Here is a 19968-nt window from a genome sequence, read left to right as displayed (position 1 = left end):
AACAACCACAGGCCCAATCAGGTAAATGTATAAATAAGTACATCAGGCGTCTTTGACACCACATTTGAAATGTCAAAAAACTATGTTTACTCCAGACTCTTTTATGCCTACATGTGTATGGACTTGTATTCCTCAGGAAAACCGTGCTTCTGCAAAAATCCTGACCTAGTACTTTTAAACGATGTTGGGATGTATAACTGTAATACTGTCTTCAAAATTGTTACAGCATGTGTTTTATGAACTTCAGGCATTGTTACCATGAACCTTAAACAATGTAGAAGGATAACCAATGAATTACCAAAGCTGAAACAGTGACTGCCCTGCTCTCTGCCATTTACTACCATGCTTGGGTTCAGAAGAATCTGATATCTGTCTTTCCATGATCTTCTCGATTGAAGGACCCTGTTCACGTACAAATTTGACAGATTCTGAGAGCCGATTGAGCAAATTCACCAGCGCAATCACTTCATTTCGTTGGAGTTGCGGCTGCATAGACAGCAATTCAAGCATATATTAGACAGTGGTAACATTTAGATTTATCAATCCCATTCAGTGAGTGGTCCCTATTAAAATTATCAGGTTGCAAGACAGCAATAAATTTGGAGATTTTATTGATATGTAAAACAAATGAAATCCAGAACATGCTAAAACTCACAGATTCGCTTGGTTGATTTTGACCATCAACAGAAAAGAGTATCTTCAATGCAGTACCAAGGCCAAGAACCTGAAGTTTTCCCCAAAGTCGACACTTCTCACAGCCAACACAGTCCATCAATGCACTGCATGTGTATATAATAAATTAGTTAAGCACAAAAAGCAAACTAGAAAAGTAGTATCATAAACTAGCTAGAGGGAAAATTTCAAGAAATTTAGGAGATTTTTATATATTTCAGAATCACATTTCACTGTTATAAAAATAAACATAGCTAGAATTTAATATCAGAAACTTAAGAAAATGCATAAAGAAAATCGATTTCTATATATAAGAGGAGCATTCTATTCCAAGATAAACCATTAGTTGAGTCTCAGAGAGAGAACCTAATATTTCTGAATTGCTTTTGAATTTGCTGCTTCAGTTCAGGTCCACTTTGGCCTTGCCACAACTTAGCTTCATCAAATGGAAGAGGACAAGCAGCTTGGAGCTTGGGGTTGTAAAGTAACTGCCTCACTAAAGATTGTGTCTTTAGGTCCTCTGTATTGTTACCGGTGTCATACTCAGCCTGCTCCAGGTAATCTGCTGCCTGCAACAAATTTTGAGTAAAATGCACCAAACAAACTCCAATATCAATATGTCTTAAATTATTAACCAGGCACATATTACAGTGCTCACTTTAGTCATGGCGCGCAAAACAAAGAGGAACGTGAAGTACAAGTTTCTGACACGATCAGGATATCTTAGAACACGATCATACATCAATTCCAGGTTCTGACCCCACTGAAAATGTACAAAATCTGCGTCAGTATCCAACAAAATTGATTATAGATGGATTGGTTTTCATTGAGTTCATTTCATGATTATTAAAAAGTTTCATAAATTACTTATCTAGATATTCTCAATTGCATAACAGAACTTAGGAAATGGTGCTCTTTTTAGTTAACTCTTAGATGACTGTACAAGGTAAAAGGTTCCATCAGAAAGAACCTTCAAGAACGTAAAAGACATATAGGGTGAAAGAAATATGCAGCAAGGCAAATGTCTAATGTGTTGTCAGTTATTATGTTGAGAACATTCAAAACAGAAATCAAGGCAAGATAAAAAATGTTGAGTAGGATCAGACAGAAATCAAACCTTATTGGTGCTCTCATCAAGAAGATAATCAGCAGCTATATGGATTGAAATGGAAGAGTGGAGACCAGATATTAATTTGTATAATACTTTTTTCTCCTGGCAAATCTCTCCAGATGCATCTGCAAGAACATAAATGGTGTCGTTTAATCAGTAATAAAAAGAAAACAAAATTCAGAATTGGAATTTTTACACAAACATGGACAAGTGTAGATATTCACCACCTATCACAGGAAATGCACAGTGACTTTCATATATGAAGGAAACAGAAGACAAGAGAAAATCTATGAGAAAGTGATGAATATAGTACTTTTCTCTGCCCTTCACCTCGAGTAAGAGTTTAGTGAATTGTCTAATTCACTAAAATATCTTCAACCAACTTTATGAATTCAAAAGCACAAAATTCAATTCGAACCATGCATGTAATTGTCAATGAATTATCTCAGTCTAATGAATTGACTTACTCACTAAAATATCTCCTAGTTTTCAAGACATTTTATCATATTGATCATTCTGCACCCCATGGCATTCCCAGCAGTAAATGCATCCACAAAGACATAAAAAGATACTCACATTTTGGGCAATTCTCTGAGTAAACAGCGTCCCATATTCTTCTAGCTGATGAACCAGCATAACCAGTGTAGCGCTCCGGATTCAGTAGAAGATTCACATATGTCAGCTCACCTACACATGATAATTCAATAGTCAGTCTCTACAATGTTTCTATAAGAAATAACATCTTCATAAAAGGAGAGATAACATATGTAAATAAATTCCACTTGGAAACATAGTAGCTCAATAACCAATTGTGGCCTCACCAAGTTTTTACTAAACAGAAGCTAACTGTATTCATGGTCTTGTTGATCAGAAATGATGCCTAAGAAATTACCTTGTAATTTATAATTTGTAAATACTAGATCCCCTTCCATAAACTAGAAAACTAGATACTACAGGACAGTTTGTTTGTGTGGTGCACAATTTGTTGCTTTTTGTCTATAATTTGTAAATACTAGATCCCCTTCCATACACAAGAAAACTAGATACAACGGGACTGTTTGTGCAGTGCAGAGCACCATTTGTTGCTTTTTGTATGGTGCACCGCACAAACAAACAGGAACTACATCATCTTTATGATTCAAAACCAAGATAATTATTCAGTCTGCATTCACCAAAAAGTCAGCAGTTACCATTATCAGTCTCATCATCATTTGTCCATGGATTATCTGTCACTATCCATCCTCTAAAAGCTCTACTGTCTAATGTGCGATCAACAGCAGCCTGTGGCTTTCCCTCTTGACACATCAGATCATCTGCTGGAAGACCACGGCGGAATGGCTTCTTAAAAGGTTCAGGGAATTCATTTTCTGGGCATTCACAGACACTGCAATCACGTAGGCGGCACATACCATCATCCGGCCAGAAAGGGCAGTCACACCACAATTTAACCTTCCATATGTAAAACACATCTCATGTCAGAAAAGGAATATATAAAAGAATTACAGTAATCAGCTATTACAGTGGCACACATCCAAAATACAGTGAGAAATGGAACAAGTGGATGTTTGTATTTAATTGAATATTACTTCTAGACAAGACACAAATCCTATCATCATCCTTAACATATGTCTTCCCCACTATCAAAATGGTTCCCAGAAAAAAGTCGCATCAAAAGAAAATAATACAGAAACAGCACCATGATACATGCAGTTGCTAGATAATGCCTCGGTCAAAATTGAAATTTACGCAGATCAGGTGGATTATTCCAAGGTTGACAAAAGAAAATGGAAGCCAGATGCAAAGAAATTCCCATCAGAAATAATACAAAAAAGTAATTTTTTTCTGGTCCTTGGTCTAAGACTCCTTTTAACATTTACAATAAAACTAAAAGTCACCGCTATTGAATTGATAGTGGCAGATCATATCGAATAATTCAGCACAATAAAGGCGCCAATTCGGTGAACAACATGTCACACATAGTCCATCCGTAAGTAGATAGCTGTCTATGCCTAAACCTATCGTTTCCATCAAAACAGAAATTGGAGCAGGAAAAATGTTCTCCCAAAATAAAAGACAGGCTATCACCAGTATCCAAACAGACTAATTTTCCAGTTGCATTGATATTTAACCATCACATCTAAGAAATCATTAACTCGATTCTGATTAAAATTACAGCAAAAGCCACAATCTTTATCATTTCTTTTCTACGGGCAGCTATACCAAAATATCTCACAATAAAACTAAAAGCACATAACCCCAAAATAACAAAACAGAAAACCCTTACCTTAAAATACCGAAAAAACGGTGTTGTAACAAGCTCTTGAAGCAAAGGATGCAACACCTCTCCATTAACACTATCTACACTCTCATAATCACAACAACAATCCTCAATCATTCCCTTATACTTCCCTGAATCCTACACACACAAAACCCACAAAAAAGAACACCAAATGATTACCAAATCACAAACAAAATCAGCAGACAAAACTAGAAACAATGAAAACGCACCTGAGCAGAAGAACATTGACATGACTTGTAATTGCTACTAATCAAAGAACCAATCTTTGAAGCATTCATCGGAGACACAGTGCCAGCTGCAATCACTGCTAATACAACTGCCAGTGACGCCCCAATCAACCACCATGAACTCCATTTCCTTCTCTCTTTCTTGTTTTCTTGTTTAGGCTTAAAGCTCTTTGTGAACTTCACCATTTCGAAATCCAAGACAAACCCAGATCCTGTTTCGATTAAACCCTGCAAACCCAGATTTTTGTTTTTCAGAATTTAAATGAAAAAACAGTGAGAATCAAATTCAGCAGCACACAGACAGAATCCGCGCGTTTTCTTTGTTTTCTTCTAAACGGTGTGCGTGAATTAAATTAACTTCGTCAAAAAAAGTACAAAACGTATTTTCAATGGGAGACGTGTAATACACGCCCCAATCGGTTTAGATACAGGTGGCAATATGAAGAGTGGATTTTTGAGAGAGAGCGTGTCGGTTTGAATGAGTTATGGAAAGTTCAATAGCGTTGAATCTGTTTTTGAATAAGAGAAAATGACGTGCGGTGACCAATAGGAGATCGAGTTTTGGTTGACTAAATTTTTCAGGAGAATAGGTGGGCTAGGCTTTGGGCATATGGGCTTTCTGGCTAAGGTCTTTTGTGTTGGGCCTCATCGCTAATTCACTAGCCCAGATCCAATTCTATCTGTATACGCTAGGAAAACCGACGCAATTCTAAGTAATTCTAAGTGAGTTATATGATTTTGACACGTGGACTAGACATGGACATATCCAATACACTTAAGTGATATTCAATAATATGTCACGTATTAAGAATTAACATGCAATTTTACTACAGTGAAATTACAATTTTGCTTTTGAGTAGAAAAAATGAGAGGCTTTGTTACTAGGGTAATTTGGGTTTTTTCTCAACCATTAATTGGATATTAAAACATTATTCAAGGTATGTTAATCTTTTCTAAATTTTTTATAAAGTCAACAAAATTTATAAATTGAACAACGATTTTTTTATCTTTTCATAAGCTTTAAAACATTAAGAATAGTTCTCTAAACATGTGGTTAAAAAAATAGTATATAAGAAAAAGTTGTAAGAAAATTAACTTAGGTATATAAGAAAATTGTTTTTTCTCTCTTTAAATTTTTGTAGCTACCATGACCCTTCCTTTATTAAATCAAAAATTTTAGTTTTTGATCTCGAGATTTTTAGTTAAGAAAATGTGGAAGTAGAAAGTAAGAGATTTATTCTCATGTTGTTTTCGATTATGGTTTGTTTGTGAAAGGATCAAAGAAGAGATTAAGATTTACAAAAATTTAAAGTTTATCTTGTTAAGATTGATTCGTGATTATTATAGGTTTAAGGTTAAATGATTGATTTTAGGTGTGTTGTTAGAAATAAGGATTTGTACATTGATTTGTTTAATTGATTTGTTATGGATTAAGAAATTTGTTTCAACTTTGCTTGAAAATCTGAACAAAATGATCTTGAGGTTGAAGATGATGAAATTTTATGTTAATCCTTGATTTATGAAAATTACAGTTTAGTCCCTAGACTTTGAAAATTATAATTTGATCCCTAAAACATGTTTTTGGAATTCTAGGCATTATTATTATGAGGTTAAGGATGATGAATCTCAGTTTTATAATTTATTTGTGTAATTTTCATTTTAATCCCTTCATTTTAGAGATTTATAGTTTAGTCCCTGAACTTTGAAACTTACAATTTGGTCCCTAGCTTGTAAATTGAGATTCTGGATAGAATTGAAAATGAAATATGGGTGAAATTTTAGTATGGTTATGTATTTCTAACATTTATAGTTTGGTCATTCAATTCTAGTAAAATTATGTTTTGGTCCTTGATTTCTAAAAATTGTTATTTTAGTCATTAAATTTAAGAGACTAAACCTTGTTTTATTTTATACATAAGATTCTTTTATTTGTGTTTTAAGTTGTTTTTGAGTATATTCTGTATATTTATTGTAGATACTTCTAATGATCTTCAATAAGATTTTCGATTCTTTTATCTGATATTCTTTTTACTTATATATTTTTTGGATGAGTGAGATAATTTTTAATATGCATGTAATATAGATAAATATTTATTGTAGACTTTATTGAGTGTTCTTACTTTTTAGTTTTGATCGGTATGCCTTGTTTGTTTCGCAAGACTTTCCTTTTAGTTTTGATTCGATGTCTTACATGCTCCACTATTATCTTGTTTTAATTAAGTTTGGATTTTGATAATATAATGAGTATTATAGATTATAAATATTTTTTTTAATTACCGATGAGAAATTTTAAATTATCATTTGATTTCATTAGTTTTGAATAATATAATATTTTAAGAGTTTATGAAATGTTGCATATTTTTAAACATCCTATTCTTTTGATATGTTTGTTTTGAGACTTAGTGTAAGTGGGGTGTCCTTACGATATTGCTTTTGCATTACTGGTTATGGACCCGAGATTCAGGTCGTGATAAAAATATAAAGTTTAAGTATTAAAAGAATGACATTTGCAAAAATATATAGAAAATAAAATAATGTTGTGGAAGGAATTCATGAGTAATTTTATCGTGTATATAAAGTAACTAATGACAATGTATTAGTTACTCATTGGAGTCCACTATAAATAAATAGAGAGATACAAATAAAAGAGAGAAAATCTAAGTGGTGAAATTACTATTATTTTTGATCGGTCATAGGTTTAATATGCTCTTCTTTTAGTATATTGTTTTTTTTAATTTATTTAAAATGAGTTCTAAATATTTTCAACTAATAAAATTTAATAAAATATTTTATGAATAATGATTAACTTACAACATCCAACTATTTCAATCACTGTTTTCATTTCACCACCACCACCTCCTTTCTTCTCCACCATCATCATTTCTTTTATTATCGTCATTGCCATTTCATAACTACTATCTTTTTTTTTTATTACCACCACAATGATCATTTTCTTCTCTATCATTATTTCACCATTATATTATCCTTTATCACCACCATTAAAAATATTTTAAATATAAAATATTTTACACAAAATAAATAAAACTTTAACCGATAAAATATTTGTTTGGGAATTATTGATAATTAAGTAACACGTCGGTGGCTAATTTTGATGTTTCCCTAGAATTTACATGAGCTTTCCCAGAAACGGCAGCGTTTTATTACATAATCGAGGCTCCCTGTATTTACATAGTTGGAGGAGGGTTTTCAACACTGTGTTATCACATAATTCCTCTTTTTTTGTTTCTGAATTGAGTCCAAAACAACAATTCCATAACTAGCTAGACAGACTAATTCCTCGTTTTCTTACACGTTTGCAGAACATTTCACTAAGATGGCCATAAGCCGTTAAACCACCAATGATGTTGTCATGATAAAATTCCATGACGTTGGAGAAATAAAGGTAACTGAAATAACCTATAACGGAGCATCTGGTTCTCTATGAACTATTCATTAATGGACTTGTTCTAACCTCCATAACTAGCTAGACAGACACCAATCAGCATCTTCTCCTACTAATAATAATGGCTTTCGACACTGTCATCAACCCAATCTGCAGGTGGGTCGCCAGACAAACAGAAGCCAATTAATTAGCTTAATGTATTATTGACACCCTCTACTTTATCTCTTTTCTTTATGAATACAAGTTGATGAAAAAAGTTTTTTTTTTAAAAAAACAGTTGTGTACATAGTTATAAAACTTAGCTAAACTTAACATCTAAGTTATGAATTAGATATTAATAAACAACATTATTTTAAAATTTATTTTAAAAATTAAATCAAGTAGATTTGATAGAGTTAATTTAACCAGGTCAATTTTTATCTGATTTTATATAAAATCTTTTTTCAAACCAGGTTTCGGATCGATAAATTATCAAATTAACCTGTTGAATTGTGTTGAGTTTAACAACATTGATCGTGACTTGTGTTAATCATTATAGTTAGAGTTGATGATTTCATATATCCTCTCTTTTCAAACACTGATTTATTTACAAATTCATAAGAACCAAGTTAATGATTTATTTTAAAAGTTAAATCAGGTTTTGTATGAGATTTGATAGGGTTAAACAAGTTTAACCATATCAATTCTCATCTGATTCGATATAAAATCTTTCAATGACTAGGTTTTGGATCAATAAATTATCAAATTAACATGTCGAGTGGTGTTGGGTTTAATAACATTGATTGTGACTCGTGTTAATTATTGTAGTTAGAGTTGAAGATTTAACGTATCCTTTCTCTTGAACACTAATAATTTACAAATTTATGGGATCAAGTTGATGATTGGGAGTTCTTAAGCATGTATATAAAACAATGGATGTGAAGTGTATACACTATGAAGGTTGATTTTGAAAAGACTAAAAGATACTATTAAATAAGCTCAAACAATATACTATTAACTAAATTATTAAGTATAATCAGAAGATTGGATGGTTGGATACATTGTATCCAAAAAGGTTGTATGTCTGCCTTAAATTTGTTTCCTTCTTTATATTCTTGTGCATAATGCATGCCACTCTTCTGCACATTTCTCTGCCCAATATGGAGACATTATGAATCTTCACTCCCAAGTTCAACACATGATAAAATATTCCTTCATCAATTACATGCCCTACATTTAACAAATGAGAACATCCCTGATCTTGAGAATATAGTCAGGCATAGATTTCTTTTTACCTTGTTAATTTCCAAAAATCCATGGCTTAATTTTAGTCATGATTCAAAATTGAAATATAGCATGAAAACAATGCTATGTAAATATTCAAATAATTGTTTCAATTATGATATACAAACATTATATTATTATTTATCTATAACATATAAAAAAAATGAAAAAAAAAGTGAAAACAAATTCAAGAATAACTAATCTATTTAAAAATATAATAAGATATATATATCTAAATATAAAAAAGGGGAAATTAAAATGTATATTAATCAAGTTCAAATAATAAAGAGAGACCATAGTTAATTAATTACTCAAGGATACCCATATTAATTTGTGGGGCAGGGCATCAGTTAAAAAAGGAATGTGCCCTAATTATATTTGATAATAAAAAGATTAGAAAAACAAATTGATGATAAAAAAAAACCAGGCCGGTTGCACATCTAATTTCCATCTAGTTTTACTATCTTCTTACTCTTAAAACATGTAACTACTAATATCTTATTAATTATTTTATTGAGTTTATTTAAAAAAAATATAACTATCTTTTCTTTTATTCTTATTATTTTTAGTGAAACATGTATTTTATTTTCTCTCTTCTTATATCTATAATATAATGAGCCACATAAAATAATTAATAAGATAATATTATTACAGTTTAAACACCATAATATTTTTCCTTGAAACATTGACTCTTGATCCGTTTCTTGCAATAGAAAAGTAGCAATGATAATGCCCTAAGCCAATTGGTAATTTAGAAGATTTTGTTGGTGTGGTGCCATAGTGGTGGGGGGCATCAGCTTGAACCAATCATATGTGAAACAATATATTTTAGATAATAGAGTAGATTATGAACCTGGGATATGATGCGGGACTTGTCAAGTTTTTTTTTACTTAAAAAAAAATATTTAGATGTTATTAATATTTTTTTAATAAAAAAAAATTAAATTGTTTAAGGATAGACCTGATATAACTCAGTTGACTTTGTGGGTCAAAAAACAACTTATACAACCTATAAAAATACAGTTTGACTAAAAATAATTTCAAGATGATATCTTTTTTTTTAATATTAAGATAAGAACATATTGGATGGACTTGATTCAACTCAGGTTAACATGTCAAATTCACAACCTAGGTTATGAGACTATGATAATCCTATAGAAAACAAATTAAAATAAATTATGAAGTCTAATTCTCAATCAACCCAATGTTGAAGGATGAAACTGAAAATAAAAAAGAAATCAATTAAAAAAGGACCTAATAAGCGACCTGAGTCAACCTGTCAAAACTGCGACCCGGGTCATAAAACCAAAATAACCCCATGAAAAGCAAATTAAAACAAATTACGAATTTCAATTCCCAATCAACCCAATGTAAGAGGATGAGATTAAAAAAGAAATATATATATAAAAAAGAACTTGATTTAACCAAGGTTAATTATACCAAAATTCACGATCTTGATCGTGAGACCAAGATATCCGTCTATAAAACAAATCAAAACAGATTATGAAATTTGATTTTCAATTAATTCAGTGTTGAAAGATGAAATTAAAAAAAAAATCAATTAAAAAAAACAAAAAAAAAACTTGAGTTAACTCGGGTTAACCCATTAAGCAATATTCTCGAGTCATGAGACCGAAATAACATAATACAAAGTAAATAAAACAAATCATCAAGTCTAATTCTCAATTAACCTAATATTAAATGATGAAAATAAAAAACAATTAAGAAGAAAAAAACCTGAATCAACCGGGTTAACTTGTTAAACCTATAATTTGTTTCATGAAAGTTTGATAACTCAATAAAAAAAATATAATATGAAAGATGAAATTTAATAAAAAAATCAATTGAAAAAAGTAAAGAAAAAAAAAAAAGCAAATCACTATTTTAATGTATAATGCTTTGTGAGGAGGGGTATAGTAAAATCCATTTCTCTTTTAATTTATAACTAGTATATTTACTCGCGCTCTGTTGTGAGTCAGACTATTCTTTTTCTAAATTAAAAAAAAAAGGTGTTAAGAGTATGAAGATTTTATTGGCAGTATCATTAAATCTAATCAAGCAGTTCAATCTTGAAACCTGTCAATCCGACTCCTTGCCTAGTTCGAGTTTCGAATTAAACCTTGCGGGAGCTGATCCAAAGTGAATTATTCAATTTAATCAGTCGTAAGACAACTTGGATGACCGATAAAAACATAAAAACATGGCGTAACTTAAAAAAAAACTTTAAGATGAAATTATATATATATATATATATATATGAGGCGATGTCAGATTGGATCGATTTCAGTCACTTTACGACCTGGGTCATGGACTTCAATGAGTTTAATAACTTTTATATTTTTGTAAATTATTTTATTTAATTTTATAATAACATTAGATGCTTTCAAAATCGAGCAATAACATTAAAAAAGATATTTATTTGAGATAATGATAACTCTATAGAAAGTAGGGAAAAAAAATATGAATTTCATTTCTCAACTAATCCAATGTTGAAGAATAGTGAAATTAAAAAATAATTAGAAAAACCAAAAGACCAGAAACTAAAAAAAATAATATTAGGTTTGATAGGTAAACTCATTAAACCTGTAAATTGGATAAGTCAGGTCAATACGTCAAGCCCGCAAATCAAGTAATGGACTCCATTGAGATTAATAACTTGTTTTTTTTCTAAATTATTTTTTATTTAACTATATGATAAAAAAATAGTCGCAAAATCGAGTGTCAAACCAATACTGAGACTTGTTTTAAGACTATGATAACCTTATAAAAAGTAAAAGAAAATAAATTATTAAACTCAATTCTCAATCAGTTCAATATCGAAGAATGAAATAAAAAAAAAATTAAAATGTTAAACTCTTCATACCAGTCAACAGACTCATGAAGTTTCTAAAATTTAATAACATGTTTTTCTTTTTCTAAAACTATTTTTTGATTATATGATAAAAAAATAGACGATCACATAATCGAGTTCAATTAGAAAAAAAAGAAAAAAAAAGTACACTGCTAAATCCGGAAACCGGGTCATTGAGTCCACAAAGTTTAATAACCTAGTTTTTTCGAAGTCATTTTTATTTAACTAAGTTTTTTAAAAATAGACCATATCGCAATGCTAAGATATTTTTCTGATACCAACTTGATACTATGATATTTTTTTATACTGCAATAACTATATAAAAAACAAATTAAAATAAGTTATCCATTCTAAATCCTTATAAACACGTCATATAAGAACTAAATTAAAAAAAAAAAACTAATAACCAAAGTAAAAAAAATAAAATCAAAATATATGTTAAAAAACCTAACATTGTAAATTACTATTATAATTCACAATGCTAATAACAGTTGAAATCAATATTTTTCCCAAATTTTTTTATCAATAAACTTAATTAATTAATTTAAGCTGTTCATACAATGCTAAGGTGTGGTACCTCTGTTATGAAAAAACAAAACGAATTAAACTTGGTTCAATTCTTCCATAAAATGAAAAAAAAAAGAAGTGAAATAATGGTTCAAATCTCAGCTATCATATGTATACATATACAAAAATATCGCTTATTTATCTTTATAAATCATCAACTTGAGTCATAGATCTCATTTTAATTGATAATCGAGTCAAACTGTTTGAAACATACACAACTTGCATTCGAAGAATGTAAACTCGAGCGGAAAAGGAAAGTGGCCATCTCCAAGGACATCTCTAGAGTAGGTTTTTTTTTTTTTTTAAAAAAAAATTTAGCATATTAAAAAAATTTAAAAAAAATAACACAAAAAATAAAATATTTAAAAAAACAATACAATTTAAAGAGTAGTTAATAACATCTAAGACTCACAAATGATATATATCATTAACAAATTTATAAAATGACTTAACATAAATTCCAACAAAAAAAGCAAAAATAAATAAATAAATAAAAAATTTTGAAATCATATCAAAACTTTGATGATAATACAATTGATATCATCAAAAAACTTTTGATGAGATAAATTAAACGACATTAAAAAAAATTACGAATAATAATTGGAGTTTCAAAGTATTTTCAGGATCTTTTTCTCTCTCTCGTCTTTCTTTTTTTTATTTATTATAATTTGTGCCAAATTATTTTATAATTTAAAAGAGTTTGTAGTGACACAGGACTTGTAATTATATATATCATTTACAACTTTTTAAACCATATTATTTTTTAAATATTTTTTTAACCATGTAATATTTTACAAATTTATTTTTTTATTATGCTAATGGAAAAAAAAAAACACTTCTCCATCTCCTTGATCTAAAAGGAAAGGACAGATTCATAATTGTGTTTCCTATATTATTACACCTCACGGTCCTCACCTCTTTCCTAGCTAAGAATTTAAAGGGCATTATTGATGAATCATGTCAGTACTTGAAAAAGATATTTTATTACATATTAAAGCTTTTTTTTTTTTTTTCAGAATTCAATTATTCATCAGGGCCATTAAATGAATTTACTTATTTATTAAATGCAACAAAGCGACAATGTAGGACCAATGTTGCCCACGTGGCAGACAGCATCGTCCTTCATTTCCACATGGGCCCCAACCCTAGTTAGAAACTTAGAACCGATCATATTGGTCCATCACATGGGGCACTACCTCCCAAATCTTCTTCTTTTTTTTTTTATTTGAGAAATTTCCAATTTTAATTAAATTGGAATATAAATAAATATAATTTAGTAGGTTCTAGCTATAGTATAGCTATGCATAGCATAATTATAAGACTCAATTCATGCATTTACCCATTTTAGGACTTGAGACATGAATCGGATGCGTCAACGGTTAGTCAAACTAACCAAGTTAGGATTTATAGAAAAAAAAAAAGAAGTACAAAATTAACCAACTTGATACATGAATTTATTATGGTTTGTTTTCTTTGTGAATATTCAAATTTTATAATTGAGTCGAGAGTTTTACAAGTTAATATAATTAATTAAAAAAATTTTATTTATTTTTTTAATTAATTTTTTATTAATTTCATCTTTTGATATTTGAATTGATTGAGAACTAAACTTTATAATTTATTTCAATTTTATTTTATGGTTAGTTCATATATAATGTGTGTTTGGTTAAAATTATGGTTTGACTTTATTTTGCTAAAAATCATGGGATAATATGTTTGGTTAAAATTGCGGTTGAGGTTGATGTTGTATTTAAAATGACTAAAAAGGACATAAATTAATTTATTATTTGTTTTAGTAATTATACACATACTAACTCAAAAACAGACCTTGATTTTAGATTTCCACCACTCGTTAGTTGCTGAAATTGTTCCAAGTTCAGTACTCCAGCCTACTCCGGTTTCAGAAATCAACTGTTTTCTATATTCTCCAATCCTTTTTTATTCCGTCCCACTTATTCTTTAATTGTGCTTTCATTAATGCATGATCAATCTTCTCATTAAAGCAATTCATAACATATTTCCAACCAGCTTTGTCGAAATGTGTGTTCGGTCTCATACCTTTCTCAATTGCTTTGATACAAATGTCACAAAATGTGTTCAATATCTCTTCAGTCCAGTAAGCCTTATCTTGTGATTGAGAATCTTCCATGTTCTCGGTTAAAATCTTTTTTCTAACATACAATCAATAGGTTAATTTCCTAGAGGCACTATACCAAGCTTATAAAAATAGCAATTAAAAGAAACCCATTCAAGGTTAGAAAAACCATTTACATAATAAGGAAATCAAATCATTAAGCATCTAATCAAGTTAATTTATTCATAAGATGTTGATTGATCTCACATAAAAGCAGCACAAAATTCATAATATTAGAACAAAAAAAAAATCTAAACCTTTAAACAATTTGCACTTAGAAAATACAAATATTGACATTTACAGTGGCAGTGCATTAGAAATACATAAGGGCATGGCTTAATTGTTGTTACGGTTAGATCTAAACATCAACATGTAACCTGAAGGAAAAAAAATCTAAGTCCTGCAGTGTAGGATGTACCTAAACATATCTAAACCTTTAAACAATTTGAACTTAGAAAATGCAAATATTGACATATATAGTGGTAGAGCATTAGAAATACATTAAGCCAATTGCTATTGTGTTTTTACGGTTAGAACTAAACATTACAACATGTAACCTGAAGGAAAAAAAAAAAAAAAAAACTAAGTCCTGCAGTGTAGGACGTATCGAAACAGAGATCGGGTGCTTGTTGTACTTTCTAAGAGACAGATTTTTCCCTTTTAGGTTCCTGACAGAAAACAGAACACCAAATAATTATAACCAGAAGATGGGAATGATAATTACAGATATTGGGCATTGTAGTTGCATGAAGATGTTGAAATATATTATGAAGAACATTACCTTCAACATCATCATCAATTTCAGCTTGTGCTGTAGTGTTGGTTGTGCCTCAACACATATCAGTGTTTTGTTTTCCAAGAGACAAAGATGTTAGATCTTTGGTTCCACGAAACAAATTAGAAAAAGGAAGAAGAAATGTATGATTATTGCAAATATTCGGATTTTGAGTTAAATCAATTTCCAAAAAAATTACCTTGAAAATCATAAACACAATTTTTGCATGTCTTCAACCATTTCTGGGTTTTTCAGAACCATCATCAACGCGAACAGACTTGAAGAAGGCAACAGATCTGGGTGTATGGTTTGAGTTTAGGACGGGGGTTTTAAGTTGGAAATGGATAGTCTTTTCCTAATTTGAATGATCTGTTGAAATTATTCCCCAATCAGCAAAAAATCAGTGAGTGTGTGAGGTCTGTTGGATGAGAGGGAGGAACAGTGGCGAGAGGGTGAAGAGAACGATGAGAGGATAAATAGAGGGTAACTATTTTAGATGAGAAAAAATTACTGTGTAACCATGTTTTGTGTCAGCCAACAATTCAGAAAAGCAAGTGTGAGTTGCTTTTGTCTAGCATGTGGTTCAAACGCATGTTATTGTGGGTCCCAGTAAATAATTAGTGTGGTTTGTAGTTAACCAAACACGTAAATATTATGGTTCAATTTGAACGTGGAAGCTACCACGTTAACAAACGCCCTCAAACTCTTAGACGACTCTACTCAGCTAGAAGAACTTCACACAGCTGCTGACCCTATAAGAAAAAATAGAAGAAGAGAGGGTCATCCCATTTATAGGTGTTAACATTTATAGGAGTTAATCCTAACTTATATATATTTGATAGCAAAACAAAAATAATCACAATTAATTTGAAATAAATTGCCTAAAAGCCAACTTCTTTGGCAACAAAAAAGGGATGGAAAAAAGGTCTTAGAACCTCTTGGTTTACTAAGAAAAAATGTTGTCATAACCCATTTTTGGGTTCTTCCCTCCAAATTTATCTTTTTTCTTTAAAAAATAATAAAATAAATAAAAAGTCAAAAATAAAAGTAACAATAAGAAGAAGACTGACAACTTGATAAAAGCAGGCCGAGAAAGTTTTGAATTATATAGAAGAATCAAACTGGAATTTTGGATGAAATTGTGAGCCTAATCATACCCCATTATACTGAAGACTGAAGAGACAATACAAATTCAAGGTCAGATTAAATGATTATTGGATGAATCTGCATAAAAATAAAGTTTAGGGACTTAATTGGATTTTTAATAGGCCAATTTGATTTAATAATGGGTCGAATTAAAAGTTTAATTATGTTTAAGAATTAATTTTAGTCAAATTAAAAGATTTAATTAGGTGGAAAGACTTAATTATACTTTTAATGGGTCAAACTAAGTCCCTTATATATATATATATATATATATATAAGGGACTTAATTAGTGAGAAATTAAGTTTGGAAGCCCAACTCAGACTTAATCAAGAAGATTAAAATTTTAGAGGACCAAACTTAAATTTTATGAAGTCAATTGATTGAAATCAGAGATAAAATTACAATAAAATTAAAGTTTAGATTCAATTAAGGGTTAAATTGAAGAAATTCACTACTAAGGACCTTTTTGAAAAAGACGCTAAACTTTGAGGACTCAATTTAGTTGAAAACATGGGTGAAATTGAAGCAAATTAAAGTTTAATGGTTAATTGAGAATCAATTTGCATAAATCCAAAACCAAGAACCAAAATGAAAAGGCACTAAAATCCAGGGATGATATTGGAGTTTAGCGAGGGTAAAATCGTATAAAATTAAAAGTTTGAAGTTAATTAGGGATGTAGTTAAAAGAAATTAAAAGCTAAATGACTAAATTGAATTTGAGTCAAATCACTAATTAAAACCCTAAGGATGTTAAAATGACGCCGTTTCATTTAAATAAAACGGTACGTTTTGACTAAAATGACGCTGTTTTGACCAACAAATTAACAAAAAAAAAGGGACCCCAGATGACTTGTCGCTTGAATTCTGTTCATCATCTTCAACCTTTTGTACCTGAAAGGTTGCTTAGGTGACTACTTTTCAAGGGCATTTAATGCCTCATCTCTTTACCAAAAAGAACAAACAAGACACCACTTTGATGGCCTGACACTATACTACACCCTAATGTAATTCTTATCGGCTGATTACCTCTATGGCTGCCATGGTGCCGCCCCAAAGAGGTTGACTTGATTCGCCTTTAGCAGCCAAATTTTGCAACTTATGATGATGACTTTAGGCCAACGATTGAGATCCTTCCCATTTAAATTAAGAGCTAAGATTTGTCTTCAATAAAGACAATATGTCCCTCTTTCATCCTTTATAAATAAAGGTGAATTTTGGGCATTAGGGAAGGAGAAATTGAAAGAGAAAGTAGGCAAAAAATTCAACCTTTTAACTGCTCAATCAACCACCCTTCCTCTTCTCCTCTAGTTCTGGCCATCGTCAAGAACAAAAACCACACCAACAACTTTCATCCCCTTTGAACAAACCACTTGAGACAACAAACTCTTCTCCTCTACCTCACCCGTGAACAACAGTGCCACCGCAAGCTTCCTCTTCTTCCTTTACACAGTAACCTCCAACAATGATGTTGGGAGCAAATCCAGCAGCACCTCAGCCATGTCAGTAGACTAGTAACATCAACAACACTTTTTCCCTTCGCCAGGTAACCACCATTTCCTCATGCTTTTTATCTCCTCATTTGCATGAAGGATGTGAATTAATTCACATCCTACAGCTGCTGACTTTCGTCATCAAAGGCCAAGATAAGTTGGACCCATTTCAGCCCAGCTTATTCTAAAAAAAAAGAAACAAAAAACATAAAACTCACTCACGTCCATCATATTGTATTTCCTATGCTAAGACAATTTTTAATATTAGCGGCCATTTCATAACACTAGCTATGCAAGCTCTTCTAATGGCATGATATTTTCCATTTCTATTATGCAGAACCAATTTCATAGCAACATACTGTTAAAAAATAATATAAATATATATTAAGATTTCACCTAAAAACTTAAGCTTTTGAGTTGAATTGATTATTTGATATAATATCAGAACATTGATAATCAAGTGATTACGAGTTCAAATCTCATCATCCTTATTTATTTGATAAAAATTAAGCACAATGTAATGTAGACCTGTACCAGTTTCAAGTTTAAAGAGCTTTCACTTGAGAGGGTGTGTTTAAGAATAATATAAATCACATCTTAAAACCTCACCTAATAGCTTAAAAGTTTGGATTGAATTAATTTTTACACACACACACACACACACACACATATATATATATTGGATCAATTACCAGGGCTTTTACATCTATATCCTCACTTTTGCATCAAAAGCTTGGAGCACCTCTCTTTATTTCCATATGTTTAAGCATTAAGCTTTTGTTTGAAAATTTTTAATTTGCTTCACTTGGTGTATTGCAAGAACATACAATCCTGCTCTTCCATTTTGCTGTGCACTTAGCTCCATCCTTGCAGCATGCATTTCAGCCATTCAAACTTGCTTTGGTCTTAGCAATTCTATCTTTTTAAGCAGTCATTCGTCAATATCCTTATGGAAGCCTGCGCGACCAACCCATCTAATTGATATCTAAGTGGTTGGTGGCATCGAGATGTTTTGTCTTTAGGCTGAAAGTCATATATTTTTTTTTCTGTTGGTTAGCATCAATATTGAAGCCCTCAATCTATCTCTCATATATCTATTTGCCATATTAGATTGGGCATAATTGACTGTTGATTGCAAGCTGGAGATTCAAATTCTGCAGAAAACAGGGAATTAGTGGCCTACTGATCATCCTTCCCTTTCGAACAAGACAAAGAGAACAACAACAACAACACACACACGTGGGTTTGATCAATTTGCTACTATATGCGAAGATTAGTCAAAAAAAAAAAAAAAAAGGAAGAAGGAAAGAAAGGAAGAAGGAATAAAAAAAAGAAAAACTAATAAATTAATTTATACTAATAGTGATATCTATGATTTTGTGGAATATTAAAAGAAAAAAAACCTTTCTTTATCATTAATATTGAAAGTAAACTAACAAATTCAACTTCTTCTTTTTTTTTTTTTTAAGAAACGAATTCAAATTTAATTAATTAAAGATAGCCACACAACCTAATTTCCCAATTGTCTAGTACAATAATTGGATCGTAAAAAAGGCTACAAGAGAAATAAATACAATAAATAAGTCATGAGCTCAGAAAAAGAAAACCACGCTATTTAATGTGTTGATTAATTACACGGGAGATGAGTAAGTTTTTTTAATCAATTTGTTCTTACCATACAAGAGAACTTTATGTCAGAACCAACCATTCAGCAAGACTCCATTAATTTCCTAACCAAGAAAAATCTTGGCTTGAAGATTTAAGATGATCTTTAATGGTGGCTGACAAACCCAGCAAAACAATCTGCTTTGATGCCCTTTTTTTCCTTTTTCTTTTTTATTTGGGTCCATTGCATCTTGGTGATCAGCGATAGTGATTAATGTTGGCTGACAAAATAGGCTGATAGTATTGTATACAGACCCCATTGCAGCTAAACCACCAAGCCAGCTACCAGCATAGGCGTCCATATATAATTTAATTTTTAGAATTAATATGCTAATTAATGTATCATTTTGCCTAGTTTTTGTTT

The 19968-nt window shown here is 30.6% G+C and overlaps 1 protein-coding gene across 1 annotated transcript; it reads right to left on the bottom strand.

Moving 5' to 3' along the window:
* Window positions 1-10: 10 nt before the first annotated feature.
* Window positions 11-4700, bottom strand: LOC112326289 (endoplasmic reticulum oxidoreductin-1). Its single transcript, XM_024593827.2, has 9 exons — window positions 4292-4700; window positions 4068-4199; window positions 2974-3232; window positions 2360-2470; window positions 1790-1908; window positions 1331-1435; window positions 1039-1241; window positions 656-779; window positions 11-486 (listed from the first exon to the last, which is right to left on the bottom strand). Exons 1-9 carry the CDS (start codon window positions 4493-4495, stop codon window positions 295-297), a joined length of 1449 nt encoding a protein of 482 aa, XP_024449595.1. The 5' UTR covers window positions 4496-4700; the 3' UTR covers window positions 11-294.
* Between the last annotated feature and the right edge of the window lie 15268 nt (window positions 4701-19968).

This window comes from Populus trichocarpa, chromosome 1, assembly GCF_000002775.5.
Source record: "Populus trichocarpa isolate Nisqually-1 chromosome 1, P.trichocarpa_v4.1, whole genome shotgun sequence".
NCBI classification, from domain to species: Eukaryota; Viridiplantae; Streptophyta; class Magnoliopsida; order Malpighiales; family Salicaceae; genus Populus; species Populus trichocarpa.
This window is presented reverse-complemented; position numbering and strand designations above follow the sequence as displayed.

Excerpts from the sequence above, each read along its gene's own strand:
- LOC112326289 (XM_024593827.2), bottom strand. The coding sequence starts at position 4,495 with ATGGTGAAGTTCACAAAGAGCTTTAAGCCTAAACAAGAAAACAAGAAA. Across the intron at positions 1,909-2,359 it reads CTCAGAGAATTGCCCAAAAT|ATGCATCTGGAGAGATTTGC; the intron begins GTGAGTATCTTT and ends ATGTTCTTGCAG. Across the intron at positions 1,242-1,330 it reads TTTTGCGCGCCATGACTAAA|GCAGCAGATTACCTGGAGCA; the intron begins GTGAGCACTGTA and ends AATTTGTTGCAG.